General features: G+C 48.5%; 1 protein-coding gene across 1 annotated transcript in view; it reads left to right on the forward strand.

Moving 5' to 3' along the window:
• Positions 1 to 18,778, forward strand: part of LOC119973793 (cadherin-related family member 3-like) — a 71,391-nt gene that overhangs the window by 29,071 nt on the left and 23,542 nt on the right. The window contains exons 8-9 of the mRNA XM_038812218.1: positions 17,850 to 17,955; positions 18,063 to 18,278. Coding sequence (XP_038668146.1) covers positions 17,850 to 17,955; positions 18,063 to 18,278 — 322 coding nt within the window. The remainder of the gene's footprint in view (positions 1 to 17,849; positions 17,956 to 18,062; positions 18,279 to 18,778) is intronic.

Genomic DNA, 18,778 nt, shown 5'->3' on the forward strand with positions numbered 1-18,778 from the left:
AGCATGTTATGGATAAAAGGTCGCATGGTCAGTGTGACTTAGCTTTGAAATTGTGCATCAGAATCATTCATCTGAGAGTGGTGCCTGTATTGGAGGTGTTATGTATCAGAGAATATATCCCTTCTGGTGGGACGTCACTGTGGTAGTCACCACTGTTGTATATATATTGCATATGAGGTGTATTACGGGAAGGCTCCTGTACTACAGGTATGTTGGTAGATCCCTGCCTGCTATAAATGTGTGGGCTCGCCGAGCTGCAGCCATTTCGGCAGCAGCTGTGGGAGGCTACACATCTCTGCGTAATAAAGCCTCAATTACACTCTACTCCCGTCTCGTCGTAATTGATAGTGCATCAGTCACGTGACCTGTAGGGACGTCAGCAGAGAGTGTTTGCGCTTCAGTTCTCCATCTGAGATTGTGTGAGCAATATCTCCTGATGAAACCTCTCATCATGTTTGTAAGAATCCACAGTGGGTGGCAGCTCCGTACCTTTCCTATTTGTGGCAAATTCAGAGATGTGACAAAAAAGAAAGCTGGCAACGAGGATTGTGACAAGAAAACAAAATTGCTTAAAGAAAATCATCACCGGAAACAGTGGAGGCGATGTCGAGAACGGTGAAAAGATTCTCAGGACCAGACTTGCAGATGGTGGGCGAAGTACAGCCGCCAATGTTGAAAGTTTTAAGATTTAAATTTATTGACACGAGTACTGAGGTACAGTGAAAAGTATTGTTCTGATTACAGACCAGGTCGATCGTTCCATACATGAAAAACATCGAACATAAGATAAATACACAATATAAAAACATAGACATCGGAAATATATCGCAAAGAAAACTAATGGAACTCAACCGTAAGAAAAACTGCGGTTCGCAAAACCTGTTTGCTGTTGAAGTGTACAGAGTCTGGGTTACAAGGACCGAGCACTTGGCAAAGCTAAACAGGCTGCGGGAATTCCAATTCAGAAGCCGTCCAACTCTGTACAGCCCACTATTTGGGAAAAAGCCAAACCACAATCAGGTAAATAGAAAAATTTTAAGTTGCATTGTGGATAAGGGGATCACTTGACCCATGCATCCAAAAGAATTAGAAGGGAGGAAGGTGGTTGAAGTCTAGACCCGAGAAGCCAGGATCTAGAATGGCAGGAAAAACAGGAGCCATGGATCCATTTGATGAAGACTGTGAGACTTGGACCTCAGAAAAGGAAAGATTCCACTTATATCTCATAGCAAATCAAACACCAGAGGACCGAAAGGTCGCAACATTTCTCCAGTCAGAAGGACATAAAACTTTAATGCTGCTACAAAACTTAGTTCATCCAGCAAAGCCGGGAGATAAACCTCTCGGAAACTAATGGTTTTAGAAGGGCACTTCTCATCTAGACCGTTATTAATAGTAGAAAGTTTTGGTTCCACCGTGGTAGTTGGGAAGAAGGTGAAAATATTTGCCAATTGAGAATGACTTTAAGACGATTAGCAAAAAACAGTAGACGGGATTCTCTGTCGGCTGATGTCGGAATTGGGAAACGCGATTGTGGTGATATGCCTGTGTGTAATATTCCAAGCACTCGGCAGTGTGACATTCCTACCAGCAGGTGGCGTCAGACTTCAGTCATGTGACATCCGGCGATCGGCAGAAGGTTGTAAGGCATACATAGGGACAGTCGCACAGAACAGTAGTTCCAGGAGAATCTAATGTAACTCGATAATAACGTGGTCTGAATAGCATTCTGATTGTTACCTTACCACATGTACATCAATAAAACATCATTCTAGTTAAGACACCAGCAGTTCTGTAGATTCATTGCATAGATAAGATCACAGAACACAACATTGATTGGGAAGAGAATCATTTTTGTTGCCAAAATCGTGGCGGGCGCCGGTTTCACGTCAAATCGCAATTCAAGTGCCTCGACAGCGGCGTCAATGTGTTCCAGAACACACGTACGGTAAACGCCGTTGGCACTGCATTAGTGGGCCTGACCCGATATTCTCCGGGGCCTCGCCGATTCTCCACGCCTCCACTGGGGTGAATTCCTGATGGTGAGGTTCACTTGAGCTTTTAAAAATTGTGAAACAGGCGCCGTGTCTGTTGATGGAGAGAGAGGGGTACAGAAAGTGTCCAACGTGATCATAGTTTGCTGACAGTCGTGCCACTGGCTGGGGGTGCTTCTGCCAGGGCCGAGGGGAGTACCAGGAGTATCCAGGAGTGGGCTGTGTGGTCGGGGTGGAAGGGCATGGAGCACCATTGGCGAAGCCTGCAAGGCAGCCATGCAGCTGCGCACGCCGCATATTGTCGACTGTGAACTTAGGGCCGCAGGTCGTGAGGGTGACCCCCAGGCCACCGCCCTAGGTGCCCTCTGATTCCAGCTGACCCATCAGCGGGATCATCGGGCTACAGTGCAACCAGTGCCATCCTGGTGGCTGGGGTGAGTGTATGTGGGGAGTGTAATGTGTATATGAGGCTGCAGCTTGTCAGTCTCCTGAGTGCCAATCACAGACCTCGTGAACTCCGCACTGTCCCTCACTGGAAGCGATTGTGTTCCACGTGGCGCCAGTGTTAGCTCAACGGTTGCTAAATCGGTCCAGGTGCGGCACCAGTTTTGCTGTCGTGGAAGTCCACACATCCTGGCCTGGCGTCACTACAGTCTCAGGAACAGAGAATCACACCCTGTGAGTTTGGGGCAACATTTGATGACACTCTTCATGATAGGTTGGTTTGTGGACTCTGCTGTGAATCTATTCAGAGGAAGCTGTTTACTGTAAGAGATTTAGCTCTTTAGGGGCGGCACAGTGGAACAGTGGGCAGCACTGCTGCCTCACAGTGCCAACGGCCCAGGTACAATGTCATCCTTAGGTGACTGTCTGTGTGGTGTTCGTATTTCCTTTCTGTGACTGCGTGGGTTTCCTCCGGACACTCTGTTTTCCTTCCACAATCCAAAGATGTGCAGCTTAGGTGGATTGGCCATGCTAAATTGCCCTTTAGTGTCTAAAGGGGTTAGGGGTTACAGGGTTAGCGGGGGGTGTCTATGTAGGGTTCTCTTTCAGAGGGTCAGTACAGACTTGATGGGCCGAATGGCACTTTTCTATGGCTCTATTCCATGGTTCTAACCTGCTGTGGAGTTGTTATGTCTATGCAACAAGCAATAAAATATGCTCCAAAGATAGGGTCCGAGAGAATATCCACAAAATGGATACCACAAGAAACAAGGCTGCAAGTATACACAGATTGAACATTCAATGGGGTAATACTGGAAGAAAGAAAATAAGTGCAAGAATTGTGATTTGTCATATTGCCAAAGCAAGGAGGTCTCAGAAAACGTCTGCAACACCAAAGATATACAAGAAAAAAGCACATCTAAGCGGACTAACGTGCCTGTAAATTAGTAGATGAAGTTCAAGACCATTCAGAAGACGACATACCCGAGCAACTTCAGGAGCTGAAACTAGACATCTTGTCAGTGCGGAGCAATCAATGTATCTGGGTATTTCAAAAACGTGAGGGTCACAAAATCAAAATGAAAGTGGATACAGGCACAAATCTTTTGTTAATTTCTAAGATAATTTATCATCAAAAGTTGAAACACCTGCCTTTGAAACCATCAAATATGATTCTAAGAATGTACAGAGAAGAGGTTGTACCATTAAAAAAAGGTGCATTATGGAATAAATGGACAAACAGCAGAGTAGTCTCTTCATGTTATCCCCTTTATTTGGTACAGCATTGCTGGCAATTCCTCACTCTTCAGAGCTCCTCTCCATTATGTTCAGTGGCGCTGAGGACTGCTGTTGCTGCTGTTGTTTCTTTTTGCATTGGTGTGTTTTGCCTCGTGTGGCAACTTGCTTGACTGTGCCCCCTTTATTTACACTAGAAGCACACAAACGCCTGAACATAGGGAGGCTGGTTTAGCTCAGTGGGCGAGACAGCTGGTTTGTGATGCAGAACAAGGCCAGCAACGCGGGTTCAATTCCTGTACCAGCTGAGAATTCTGAATTCTCCCTCGGTGTACCCGAACAGGCGCCGGAATGTGGTGACTCGAGGGCTTTCCACAGTAACTTCATTGCAGTGTTAATGCAAGCCTACTTGTGACAAAAAAAAGATTATTATTACATGGCAGATCTTCTAGGGTGGTCCGCCGCAATGATAGCAGTTCAACTTGGATTCATGTTGGCACCCCAACTCCTTCCCACTCCGTGGGTTCTGGTCCTGCCCCGAGGACCATGCCTGATTCTGCGATGTGCTTATTGACCCCACTGCAGGCCTCATGGCCGTATCGCCCCATACTTCATTAACATCCCCTTCAGCCACGCTTTAAAGGTCAGTGGTACCCTTTTCGATGAACTCTGCCTCCTAAGCTACTTTGATCACTTTTTCCAACATAATCGTGGTCTCCAGCAGAAGTTTCTTCTGGATAGCAAGGTTCGCACAAACCTGCCGATTGCGCAACATGTCGCTTAGTGCAGTCCCTAACTCACAGAGCTTGGCAAGCTGTTGTAGCCTGGCTATGAAGGCTGAGACAGACTCATGATACCTCACTGCAGAATTAAACTTATAATGTGTAATGAACTCCAATTAGCTTTATTGGTTGGCCAATTGGAGTATGAGCTCCCTCAAATATAGCTCATTGAGGGGGCCCATGTAAGCACCTGTGTAGGCTTTGTGAGCCAGTCTTAAGTTGACTGGACTGCTGGCATCACTGTTTGTAGCTGCTCCTGTAATATCGTTATTGTAAATAAATATTGGTGTGGTGACGGAACTCCTGCCTCCCGTGGATTACTACAAACGTTTGAGGATATTGGGCTGAAATGCTCTTTAACCAATTTCACTATCTGGTTAAAAGTCTTTGAGTTGGGTCATCTCGGGATGTGTTTTTTAATTCTTTCATGGGATGTGGGTGTCACAGGCAAAGCCAGCATTTGTTGCCCTTCCCCAATTGCCCTCGAACTGAGTGGCTTTTTTAAGAGTCAGCTGTGTATTTGGAGTCACATGTAGGCCAGACCCGGCAAGGACGGCAGAATTCCTTCCCTAAAGGACATTAGTGAACCAGATGGGCTTTTACAACAATCAACAATGGTTTCATGGTTATCATTAAACATTTAATTCCAGACTTTTTATTGAATTCAAATTTCACCATCTGCCGTGGAAGCAGGGTTCCCAGAGCATTACTCTGGGTCTCTGGATTACTAGTCCAATGACAATACCATTATGCCAGCGCCTCCCCGTAAGGTTCCTAATCAAATTAAACATTTGCGGCCCAGGAAACTGTCAGAAGCATTACCTTCTTCTTGTCCTCGCCTGTGATCTTATTCATGGAAAAATAGAAACAGAGCTGTTCGATGTACTGACTCAGCCCCTTGGTCAAATGGGTCTACTTTCCCAATCATAGGCATTTTCACTCATAGTTTAAATAATTCCCACTCTTGCTGGAGCTTTTCTACTTCTCACCTATTCCTTCCTCCCCTCCTCAATTCACAACAATTGTTAGCTGCAATCAAAAACTTTTACCTCATCGCCAATGTGGTGGCTCAAGACATACACTAGAGATTTCCAGTAGGTGACACAGAGTTTACTGATGAAAGGCAAAGGGCAGTCAAGTAACAGGCACCGAACTCTTCGACTTCCTCGTCCACACTGCCCGGGATCCTGCTCCTAGGGACCCGTGCAAACTCCCCATTGGTCAGGGTTCATGCACTCCCACGTGATTGGTGCCGAGCTGGTCACATGGTCTGTGGATTCTGCCCCCTTAAAGGGGCCACACTACCACAGTGAGTCTGTTGTATAAATGTTAAGTCGTTGTTCTAGAGAAGTAAAAGCGGAGGGGTTTTATGTATCAGAGAATACATCCCTGCTGGTGAAGCATCATGCGATCTATAGCGATGTCAGCGGAGAATGTTTGCACGGGCTTCAGTTCTCCACCTTAGTGTGTTGAGAAACGTCCCTCATAAAACCTCTCAGCACGTTTGTAAAAATCCAAGAGTGTGGCAGCTCGATACCTTTTCACTTTGTGGTAAACTCAAAGATATAATATCTAACAGCATTGTTTCTGTAGATTGAAGGACTGAAAGCATAAAGCTGCAGAAATAACCAAGATGTTGGCTGTTGTTAAATTAAGACTGCAGTCAAGCTAAATAAGTAAATAGGTATAGGAGGAGGATGTATACAGATATTAAGCATGTGACATTTTTGACCCAGAAGCAGTGTGATAAGGACAATGTGGAATTTATTAAAAGGTCTGTGGAACCTGCAATTGATTTTAAGAATTTTTGAGAAGGTTTTTTGAGAATTTGCATCGGTTGTAAAGGGATCAATTATAATTTTCTTGGATGATAAGAAATACTGACCCATGTGACTTGGTAGCCCTTGCCCCAGAAGCAGTACAAAGAGGAAGGTTAGAACAGAAGCTGTATGGCTGGCAGACCACAAAGGAGAGCTTCAGGCATAAAGGAGAGCTACAAGCAGAGGAGCTGGACAATGAAGGAGATCAATGCACAGATATGGACACAAAGATACATCAAATAAAGATGGAAAGAAGAACATAGAGAACTCTTGTGAGGAAAAGGAGAGGAAAAAAAATCAGTTTTTCTATTTTGCAGAAATGGAGACGGGGGCTGGATTCTTTGATTGCCAACACCGAAATCGCGTTCAGCGATTGGCCGGAGAATCCGTTTTTATGCCGAAATTGGGGGCAGCGCCATTTTTCGGATGCTCTTCCCCCTCAAAAACAGCTTAATTGCTGAGTACGCTGCACACCATTGGGACGGCCTCAGGATGTCACCTGAGGCCTTCCCCCGATGTTGAGCCTCCGATGGGCTGACTTCCCGATGTTGTGGGGCGTGTGTGCCCTCAGTTTTCAGAGACCTTGCGTGGCGGCTGCGGACTGTGCCAGTGCCGCCACAGTCGGGTGGGGGGGGGGGGGGGGGGGGGGGGAGTCATTCTGCTGGCTGGGTGGGCTTCGGTGGGGGCTGGGGTGACTGGTGAGGGTGGTTTGGGGGTGGCGATGGGGATTACAGGGGGGCACTATCTAACAGGCCAGGTCCATGCTTGTCCGGCGCCATGTTGTACGGCATGACCGCTGCAGGTCACAGCAGTGCACATGCGCGGCCATGGTCCCGCCCATTCTCCATTCGTATTTGCAGATAAACCGGGCATATGTGGCGAGGCTGCTAGCCCCCACCGGGCGGAGCATCAGTATGGGGGTGTCGCCAACTTTTTGGTCGTAAGGCTAGACACATGCTCCGGACATAGCCTCAAAATGAGAGAATCCAGCCCAGGATCTTTTGGAGGTGCTGTTTGAGATGGATAAAAATAAGTTCTAAAACCTGGAAGACTCCGTGAATAACTCCAAACCAGTAAAGAGCTGGATGTTTTCTCAGAGTGGCTAAAGCTTGAACCGAGGTATTATTGCTGGTCAGTTAAAAAGGAATTCAGGAAAGTTACACCAACAGGACTGTTGTGACCTGAGGGAATGGACGTTTGTAAAAGTGAGCCCAGCTGATATGAATAATGCCTGTGAAAGCAGATGTGAAATTTATTGTCCTGATCTATGAATCAAGGAGAGCACATTGTGGAACTGTGCAGCTACATTTGTGTGGGGAATGAAGTAGGTATTTGTGTTTTAGTACTTTGTTGCATTGAAATTTTACTTTTTTATTTGAAGTATCATTATCATTTGCCTGTTCATTCATATTTAATTTGCATTGCTTCCAATCCAATTCGTATTAACATAAAAGCTACGACAATTGGAATCCGGTTGGTGATTTCTTCACTTTGGAGTCATTCAGTAAACTTAATTATTTGTGTTTATGCTTCCACTATAAGGATCGTAACAAATGGAATAGGAAAATAAATTGAGCACTATTTTATGTTGTAGCACAGGCTTTTTAAAGCTTTCTCTTTTACCAAGCATCTAGTCATTTACAATAATGGGCGGGATTCTCTGTTCCCCCAGCCCCGTGTTTCTCGGTGGCCCGCTATCCGGTGGCAATGGGGTTCTCTACTCACGCTGCTTGTCAATGAGATTTCCCATTGAAGCAACCCCACACTGTCGTGAAACACACGGACAGGGGTGTGCTGCCGATGGGCAAAGAGAATCATAACCAATATTTCCTTACCTTGAAATGAAAAATGAAAATCGCTTATTGTCACGAGTAGGCTTCAATGAAGTTACTGTGAAAAGCCCCTAGACGCCACATTCCGGCGCCTGTCCGGGGAGGCTGGTACGGGAATCGAACCGTGCTGCTGGCCTGCTTGGTCTGCTTTAAAAGCCAGCGATTTAGCCTGGTGAGCTAAACCAGCCCCTCATTCCCCTTCATTCAATGTCAAATTTTATCACATTTTGTTTAATGATGCTGAGGTGCCATACAATTACAGGTTGTTGTTAAAGACATTCTATTAACGCATGTTGCTGCTATTACATAGAACATACAGTGCAGAAGGAGGCCATTCGACCCATCGAGTCTGCACCGACCCACTTAAGCCCTCGCTTCCACCCTATCCCGTAACCCAATAACCCCTCCTAACCTTTTTCGACACTAAGGGCAATTTAGCATGGCCAATCCATCTAACCTGCACGTCTTGAGACTGTGGGAAGAAACCGGAGCACCCGGAGGAAACCCACACAGACACGGGGAGAACATGCAGACTCCGCACAGACAGTGACCCAATGGGGAATCGAACCTGTGACCCTGGTGATGTGAAGCCACAGTGCTAGCCACTTGTGCAACCGTGCGGCCTATATTGTTTTAATGTTATTGTTCATATACAATTTTAAGGATTCATTGGAGTTTAGAAGAATGAAAGGTGGATCTCATTGTAACAGAACATCCTTGGAGATCTCGGGTCTGTATGTTAAATGCTGAGAGGCTATTCCCCGAGCTGCAGCTTCTAAAACTAATGATTAAAATCACAGAATAAGGGCCAGCCATCTATGATTGTGAGAGGGGAAAATATCATCACTCAGCATGTTGTAATTCTTTGCAATTCTCTTCCACTGAGGGTTTTGGATTATCAGTCATTGAGAGTATTCAAGACTGCGTTTCAAAGACTTTTGGGAAACACAGGTATTGAGACAGGCAGGAAACTGAAGTTGAGACAAAAGCTCAGCCATGATCTTCTTGCATGACTGAGAAGGCTCAAGGGTCCATTAGAACATCTTCTGCTCCTATTCATTATGTTCTTAGGTTCAGTTACTATAAAGACCATGGACGGAATTCAGTAACCGTGGCACTGGGACGGTGACCCTGCCGGAGAGCCTGTGGGTCTCCCTGGCTCAACTTAATGCACATACTGGGTTTCTGAGGGCGTCCTCGTGAGGTTGCCTTTCCTACCATTGATAGCCGCCAGTCAGGGGCTTGCAGGTCTCCAGTACCAGCACCACTAGGTGGCCACTACTGGTATTGCAATAGGCCCAGGCTGCAGGTTGTCGCTGGAGCCCGAGGTGAATGATGGGTGAGATAGGATCACCAGGACAATTAAGGAGGTCCTGTGAGGCAGGCGAGGGGGTAATTTAAGATAAAGCGGAGGTCTTCCTGCTTGGGCAGCCCTTGCCACAGGCAGGTCTCTCCATTGGGAACGGCCTGCCCAGGTTGTAGGTCTCCTCCTCATTCCCCCAACTAGGCCTCGGGCATCCTCACCACGGGTTATCTTGCTGTTTGCCCACTTGGCATGCCCACTGCCATACCAGAGGTGGTGGAATTATTTGCCTAATGTAATTTTGCTCTCCAGATTTCTGCATAATATTTATTTTTCAGTATTTGTTCAATTTATACTCTTCAGATGTTTCATATCATTGTAAAATAATTGTAGCCTGTAATCGTTCTGGTCTGCGTTGGATAATTTTCTGACTGAAGGAACTGATAGTATAGCAAGAGGCAAAGATATTCTGTATTATTGCACAGAAAATCGTTATTAACCCTTTCGTTCACACATTATCTGGAAGAGGTGACTGGAAAAAGTAGTTTCTGGATTGTGTGGGCATAAGGTTCACTGATAAGAATAGCTGGGAAACCATTTGAAAAATGTGGGGTGTAATTTAATGTTCCCCAATAAGCAGTCTGGGTGGTGAAGTCTGGGTGGTGAAGTCTGGGTGGTGAAGTCTGGGTGGTGCAGTCTGGGTGGTGCAGTCTGGGTGGTGCAGTCTGGGTGGTGCAGTCTGGGTGGTGCAGTCTGGGTGGTGAAGTCTGGGTGGTGAAGTCTGGGTGGTGAAGTCTGGGTGGTGCAGTCTGGGTGGTGTAGTCTGGGTGGTGCAGTCTGGGTGGTGAAGTCTGGGTGGTGCAGTCTGGGTGGTGCAGTCTGGGTGGTGAAGTCTGGGTGCTGAAGTCTGGGTGGTGCAGTCTGGGTGGTGAAGTCTGGGTGGTGCAGTCTGGGTGGTGAAGTCTGGGTGGTGAAGTCTGGGTGGTGAAGTGCTGTATAATCGTTGCCTTCCTGGCCCTTCACAGATGGCATCCAAGGTAGTAGGGGCTGAGGATGGTCTTTCCACCTGGAGGCTAGTTGAAGCCTTAATTGACCTCGAAGGGAACTAATCCCATTGCCTCTAGTATGGCAGTGGGCATGCCAAGTGGGCAAACAGCCAGTAAACCCTGGTTAAGATGCATGAGGCCTGGCTGGGGGAATGAGGAGGGGACCGAAAACCTGAGCAGGACATTCCCAATGGGAGACTTGCCTGTGACAAGGGCTGTCCATGTAGGAACGCCTCCGCTTTCCCCTTTCATGGCTTAATTCTGCAGTATAGTAAAAGCCCTTTTTGTTTCAGATAACAGTGTTTTCTTCCTTCATCTCCTTCTGTCTTTTCTCTTTCATTCTCCAGCATGAGCTTGTTGAAAGTTTATTCTTGCCCCTTGGAATTTATAAAGGACCCTTCAAAATTGTTGTGCTTCATTTTTGTTCAGTCTCCAAATTTTCGTGGTTCATTTAAAGAAAATACTTTGGAAAGGCTTAATGGAACAGTTCCAAAGAGCTCAGGGACAGAGGGACATGGGGATGCATATTGATCTTTGAAGGTGGTAGGACATAGTGAGAATAAAATATTGTGTGCAGTTCTGGTCACCACACTTGTGGAAATATATTCCAGGAGATGGTGCAGAGGGGATTTGCCAGAATGGTTCCGGCGTGAGGGATTTTAACTACAAGGTTAAGTTGGAGAAGCAGAGGTTGTTCTCCTGAAAGCAAAGGAGTTTGGGATTTAATGGAGGTGTACAAGAAGATTGAGGTGCACAAGAAGATGGAGGTGTACAAGAAGATGGAGGTGTACAAGATGATTACTGTCACAATATGGGGATATTGTAAGGAACGTAAAGGGTTATTGTAATGTTACTACTGTAGTCACTAGATGGTGCTATAAAGCAACCATGGGCGGGATTCTCCGACCCCCCTGCTGGGTCGGAGAATCGGCGGGGGGCGGCGTGAATCCCACCCCGCTGTTCCGACGCCTGCTGCAATATTCTCCGGCGGCGGAGGCGGGGACCACGCCGTGCCGGTCGGGGGCCGTTGGCAGTGCCCCCCCTCCCCCCCCCCCCCCGCCCCGGCAATTCTCCGGGCCCCAATGGGCGAGCGGCCGTCCGTTTTCGGCCAGTCCCGCCAGCGTGAAATGGACATGATCGCACATGGCGGGACAGGGCTGGTAGGCCGGCTGGTGTGGTCCTCGGGGGAGCAGCAGGAATCTGGCCCTGGGGTGGGGGGGCACGGTGGCCTGGCCCACGATCGGGGCCCATCGATCTGTGGCGGGCCTGTGCCGTGGGGACACTCCTTCCTTCCGTGCCAGCCTTTGTCAGGCTCTGCCATGACTGGCGTGAAGAAGACACCACCTGCGCATTCACAAGAATATGCCGGCCAGTCTGCGCATGCGCGGAACCATGCCAGCGGTTCTGCGCATGCGCTAACTCGCACCGGCCCTTCAGCGCCCGTTGGCATGGCGGCAACCCCTTCGGCATCGGCCTAGCCACTGGATGTGCGGAGGATTCCGCAACTTCCGGTTGGCCCGACACCGGGGTGGATTGCGCTGTTCTTGCCGCTGGCGTCCGGCCAATTTGCCGATTTGCGGAAGAATCCCGCCCCATATAAATATCACATTGATGTGACCATCAATTCACTAGAGACACGATTGGAAGTAAATTGTGGTTTTAATAGTCTTACAACTCAGACAGCCTGCGACCAGAGGAACTGAGAGCAGGCTTACGGCTGCAGCACTTTATACTTCCGGTAGTGGGAGGGGCCATGGGCCGAGCCAAGGGTGGGGCCCTGTACAAGCTCCTCATCTCCCCCTATGGGCAGAGCCGCGTAACAGCTCACATACCGAGCCCACAAGGACATAATACAATGCAATGCAATACAGTGTGAATTGCAATACAGTATAATTTACCACATTCACCCCCTGTAAAAAATCAAGTCCGGCGGGGGTGACGAGTCTACAAGTTGAGCCGGTTCGGTGGCAGAGTCGTCCTTTGGGATCGGTGGAGCACCGGGGTTGCAGCCTCTTCGAATGGCTGGTTGGTGACGATCGGTGTGGGTATGCGGGCGGACTCCGGGGGTGTTTCGGTCCGAGCTACATACCTGACCCGTGCGACGGGCAACGGGGGGGGGGGGCAGGAAACCTACAGGCGCGGGGGCGCTGAGCGTGGGTAGGGAACCTATAGGCACGGGGGCGCAGGGCATGGGGGGTTGGGTGGGGTGTAGTGTGAGGGGTACCTCAGCGGTGGTGGTGGTGGTGGTGTTGGATCCTGCAGGCGCCAGGTCCCGGAGGGAAACGGTGTCCTGACGGCCGTCGGGGTATTCAATAAAGGCGTATTGGGGGTTCGAATGAAGTAGTAGCACTCTCTCTACTAGCGGGTCTGTTTTGTGTGTCCGTACATGCTTCCAGAGAAGAACCGGGTCCGGGGTCCTCAACCAGGATGGGAGTGAAACCCCCGTGGTAGTGCCCCTAGAGAAAACAAATAGTCGTTCGTGAGGGGTCTGGTTGGTGGCGGTGCATAGGAGGGACCTAATTGCATGGAGCGCGTCGGGGAGGACCTCCTGCCAGTGGGATGTCGGGAGATCCCTGGAACGGAGGGTCAGTAGGACGGTCTTCCAGACCGTCGCGTTCTCCCTCTCCACCTGCCCGTTCCCCCTGGGGCTGTAGCTGGTAGTCCTGCTCGAGGCGATGCCCTTGTCGAGCAGGTACCGACGCAGTTCATCGCTCATAAAGGACAAACCCTTGTCGCTGTGGACATAGCTGGGGAAACCGAACAGGGTGAAGACACTGTGCAGAGCTCTGATGACTGTGTGGGAGGTCATATCGGGGCACGGGATGGCAAAGGGGAAGCGGGAGAAATCATCGATGATGTTCAGAAAGTACACATTTCGATTGGTCGAGGGGAGTGGCCCTTTGAAATCGATGCTCAGGCGTTCAAAGGGCTGGGATGCCTTTACCAGGTGGGCCTTGTCTTGTCTATAGAAGTGCGGTTTGCACTCAGCGCAGATTGGGCAATCCCTGGTGATGGCTTTGACCTTCTCGGTGGAGAAAGGCAGATTTCGGGCTTTGACGTAGTGGACGAGCCGGGTGACCCCCGGGTGGCAGAGGTCATTGTGGATAGCCTTCAGGCGGTTGTCTTGCGCGCTGGCGCACGTGCCGCAGGACAGGGCATCTGGGGGCTCGTTGAGCTTCCCCGGTCGATATGATATCGTAATTGTAGGTGGAGAGTTCGATTCTCCATCGCAAGATTTCATCATTTTTAATTTTGCCCCTTTGCGAGTTGTCAAACATGAAGGCAACCGATCTCTGGTCGGTGATGAGGGTAAACCTCCTACCTGCCTCCAGTGCCGTACGGCTTCCACAATGGCTTGAGCTTCCTTTTCGACTGAGGAATGTCGAAGTTCCGAAGCGGAGCGGGTTCGGGAGAAGAAGGCGATTGGTCTCCCTGCCTGATTCAGAGTGGCGGCGAGAGCGACCTCTGAGGCGTCGCTCTCCACTTGAAAGGGGACGGATTCATCCACCGCCCGCATGGCGGCTTTGGCGATGTCCTCCTTAATGCAGTTGAAGGCCTGGTGGGCCTCAGCCGACAGTGGGAAGTGTGTGGTCTTAAATAGTGGGCGAGCTTTGTCTGCATACTGGGGGACCCACTGGGCATAATAAGAGAAAAATCCCAGGCACTTCTTGAGGGCCCTGGGACAATGAGGGAGAGGGAGTTGTAAGAGGGGGTGCATACGGTCCGGGTCGGGGCCCAGGACTCCGTTTTCCATGACATATCCGAGGATAGCTAGTCTGGTTGTGCGGAAAACGCATTTCTCCGTATTATAGGCGAGATTGAGTTTCTGGGCGGTTTGGAGAAATCGGTAGAGGTTGGCGTTGTGGTCCTGCTGATCATGGCAGCAGATGGTGACATTGTCCAAGTACGGAAACGTGGCCAGCAGCCCGTACTGGTCCACCATTCGGACCATTGTTCGTTGGAACACCGAGACCCCATTCGTGACGCCAAAGGGGACCCGGTGGAAATGGAAGAGGCGGCCATCTGCCTCGAACGCCGTGTAGTGACGGTCCTCCGGGCGGATTGGGAGCTGGTGGTATGCAGACTTCAGATCCACCGTAGAGAATATGCGGTACTGGGTGATCTGATTAACCATGTCTGCAATTCTGGGGAGGGGGTACGCATCGAGGTGCGTGAACCGGTTAATGGTTTGGCTATAATCAACCACCATTCGGAACTTTTCCCCGGTCTTTACGACCACCACCTGAGCTCTCCAGGGGCTATTACTGGCCTCTATGACTCCCTCATGTAGGAGCTGCTGGACTTCGGTTCTAATAAATACCCTGTCCTGCAGGCTATACCGCCTGCTGCGAGTGGCTATGGGTTTGCAGTTTGAAGTGAGATTAGCGAAGAGTGGAAGGGGGTCGATTTTTAGTGTCACTATGACTGCAGATAGTGAGTGGAGATAGGGGTCCGCCGAAGCTGAGTGTGAGGCTCTTGAGATTATATTGGAAATCGAGTTCAAGTAAGAGTGGGGTGCAGAGGTCGGGGAGCACGTACAGCTGGAAATTAGAGTAGCTGGTGCCCTGAATTGTTAGGGTCGTGACGGTGCACCCTTGTATGTGGACTGAGTGTGGGCCCGAGGCGAGGGAGATAGTTTGCCGTGCAGGGAAGGTAGGGAGCGAACAGCGCCTTACCATGTCAGGATGTACAAAGCTCTCGGTGCTCCCGGAATCGAAGAGGCACGGTGTCCTGTACCCATTGATTTTAACGGACATCATCGAGCTCTGGAGATGCTTCGGACGCGACTGGTCCAACGTGACTGTGTTGAGTTGCGGGTAGTCGGCGGCTCGATCAGCTGTGCTGGAGTGGCCGCGTGATGACTGTCCGCTGAGGTCATAGTCGTCAAGGTGAGGTTCGGTTGATGGCCAAGATGGTGGCCCTCGTTGATCGCATGTGGCGGGTGCTGAAGAAGATGGTGTCCAAGATGGCGGCCCCATGACTCGCACGTGGCCGGCCGCGTGGAGGAGGGTTGCCAAGATGGCGACCCCCATGAGTCGCACATGTCGGGTGGAGGCGGAATCGGCAGACATGCTGCAGCATTACGGGGCCTGCAGGCCTGTGAGTTTGGGAGGTGAGTGCTCTGGACTGCGGGGGAGTTTGGAGTTTTCGATTTTGTCAGGCATACTCGGGCATTGTGTCCTTTGCGGCTGCAGCTGCTGCAGGTCGCGTTGCGGGCCGGGCAGTGCTGCCACGGGTGTTGGGGCTGGCTACAAAAATGGCACGCTGGTACTCCATAGTGGGTGGGTGGCCGCGCGGCACAGGCCTGGGGCAGTCACTGGTCGGGGGCCCATGATGGGGTCGCTTGGTCTGCGGGGAATGAGTTCAAACTGCGGAACGCGACCTCCATAGTCGTAGCTAACTCTACCGTGTCCTTCAAGTTCTGGGCCCCTTTTTCAAGCAATCGCTGGCGCACATAGTTAGACCTGAGCCCTGCAACGTATACATCACGGACAGCGAGTTCCATATGCTGGGAGGCTGTTACAGCCTGAAAATTGCAGTCCCGAGCAAGGGCTTTTAAATCGCGCAGAAAGTCTTCTAGCGACTCCGCGGGACGCTTGCGGCGGGTCGTGAAAATGTGCCACGCGTAGACCTCGTTAATCGGCCGCACGTACAGTCGGTCGAGCATAGCCAGGGCCTCAGTATATGAGGTAGTACAATTGAGTTGCGTAGAGATACGATGGCTCACCTGTGCATGCAGTAGGCTGAGTTTCTGCTCCTCTGTAGTCTCGGATGTGCTTGATTCAGCCAGGTAGGCCTTGAAACATCGAAGCCAGTGTAGGAAGATTTCCTTCACCTCTGCCGCCTTCGGGTTCAGTTCTAGTCGGTCAGGTTTGAGGGCTGATTCCATAGTAGTTTTCTTCAAGTTTTCTAAGACTATTAAATTGATGTGACCATCAATTGACTAGAGACACGATTGGAAGTAAACTGTGGTTTTAATAGTCTTACAACTGAGCCAGCCTGCAACCAGAGGAACTGAGAGCAGGCTTACGGCTGCAGCACTTTATACTTCCGGTAGTGGTAGGGGCCATGGGTGGAACCACGGGTGTAGCCCTGTACAAGCTACTCATCTCCCCCTATGGGCAGAGCCGCGCAACGGCTCACATACAGAGCCCACAAGGACATAATGCAATGCAATGCAATACAGTGTGAATTACAATACAGTATAATTCACCACACACTTGCCTCCTTGACTTCTGGGAGAGTGTGGAAGGGGGCCAGACTAAGTAGATGTGAGATAGTTTAGCTGATAGCATAGTTTAGTATTGCAGAAGTGTAGTGTATTCTTTACTTATCTAATTCCTTAGCAAATGTTAGAATCAAATTAAATGTTGTGTAATTAGCTTTATTTGTTAAACACTGCTTGCCGTTCTTTGTGAACACTACAACCTTCAGCATCCTGAAGAACGATACAAAGAACACAACAATTACAAGGTGATGGAGGTGTACAAGGTGATGGAGGTGTACAAGATGATGGAGGTGTACAAGGTGATGGAGGTGTACAAGGTGATGGAGGTGTACAAGGTGATGGAGGTGGGCAAGATTACCGGAGGTTGGCAAGATTACCGGAGGTGGGCAAGACGATGGAGGGGTACAAGACGATGGAGGGGTACAAGACGATGGAGGGGTACAAGATTATGTTAGGCTTAGATACGGCAAATGGAGAGAAGCCGTTTCCATCAGCTGATCATTCAAGGATGAAGAGGCACAGATTTAAGATTATGGGTAATAAATGCAGGGGAAAGTGAGGGAGAGCGATTTTACACCGCAAAAACTAATGACCTGGAACGCAGTCTACATACGTGTGCTGGAATTGGAGATGACCAACAATTTTAAAAGGAAATTGGACGCACACTTGAAGGAAATTGCGCTATTGAAATCTCCGTTCACATCAGTTGGTGCAGAAGATCCAACCAGCATGACAGGCTGGAAAATCCCAGATGATTAATTAAAATATTCGGAAGGTTTCTTGTGCAAACGCTTTAATATCTCCCGCCGAAACTAATGTGCATTGCTCTCCAATGGGAAAGCTTAAGAAGGATGAATACATATACATAATTATTCATTCAGTGGCATTGCATTCCTGGGATTGTCAGAATTGTTTTTCCCGTTGTAACCTTTCTCTCACATATAAAGTCAAATAAATACAGAGCAATCTTTAACTTGTTGTGATTAAACAACAAATTGATGATCCAGTTCTGAATCCGCATGAGGAATTTGTTGTGACACAATGGAAAATATTGTGGTGGGAATATAAAAAAAACACCTTAAGGTGAAAAGTTACTTTGATGGCATTATGTATGAAAGGAGATTTTAAGATGTTTCTTTAATCTGTGTTATAAATGTGCACAGGTTGGCGCTAAAGGTTTGGATTATGATAATGTAACATTCGAAGGTTTACAATTCAAACATACAATAATAATCAAAATTTCAGATGGCGGAACTCCCTCCTTAACAAGTAGGTAGAGGGGAATTTGTATTTATTAAATAATATCAATCATTTCTTCTAAGATTTGCTAAAGTCCTTTCATGTTAAACTGGTGCTGCTCTGTCTGATTTGCATAGCCACAGCTACTTTGATCGTCCAAGTGACTCGTAAAAATGAATGGAAACCCAAGTCACCAGTTGATACATTCGCTGTTCCAGAAGACAGCCCAATTGGAACTGTCGTGGGAGTTGTAGAATTCACTGATGCTGACCTCCCATTTGACAACGTTAAGTGTAGCATTGCAGGTGGAAATAGCGATATTCCTCCCACGTTTTACATGGAGCCCAACACAGGTAACGTGTACTTTCCTTTCAGAAAAATATTTCCTCGTAACTGAAGAAAATATTACTTATTACAAACGGTTTGGGACCACAAAGTTTTGCTGAAAAGATTGCTTCCCTGTAAATCAATGCTGGGCTCCACATTCTGCCCACATTTTAATGCTCTTAGCATGCCAGATCACCAGCATGTTTGGCCACTTTTTACTGTGATGTTGAAAATAAATAAAAAGAGAAAATGTTTGTTTTTCACAGGAGATTGATCAGATAGACAGTTCTCCTCATCAGAACTGGCTTCGTAAGAAGACTTGAATTTTTATGAGAGACCATTTTTTCTTTGGGTTCCTCAATTTTCAAACAGTGAATGCCAACTCGGGGTGATATATATATTATTTATGATATACATATATGTATTTATATTATATTATATGCTGAAATAAGTTATGACCAGTGCTTCAGTCACAATCAAGGAGCAATTTTATCTTTTGAATATAAATTCCCTTAAATGAATTATT

Source organism: Scyliorhinus canicula, chromosome 11 (assembly GCF_902713615.1).
Source record: "Scyliorhinus canicula chromosome 11, sScyCan1.1, whole genome shotgun sequence".
Lineage (NCBI taxonomy): Eukaryota > Metazoa > Chordata > Chondrichthyes > Carcharhiniformes > Scyliorhinidae > Scyliorhinus > Scyliorhinus canicula.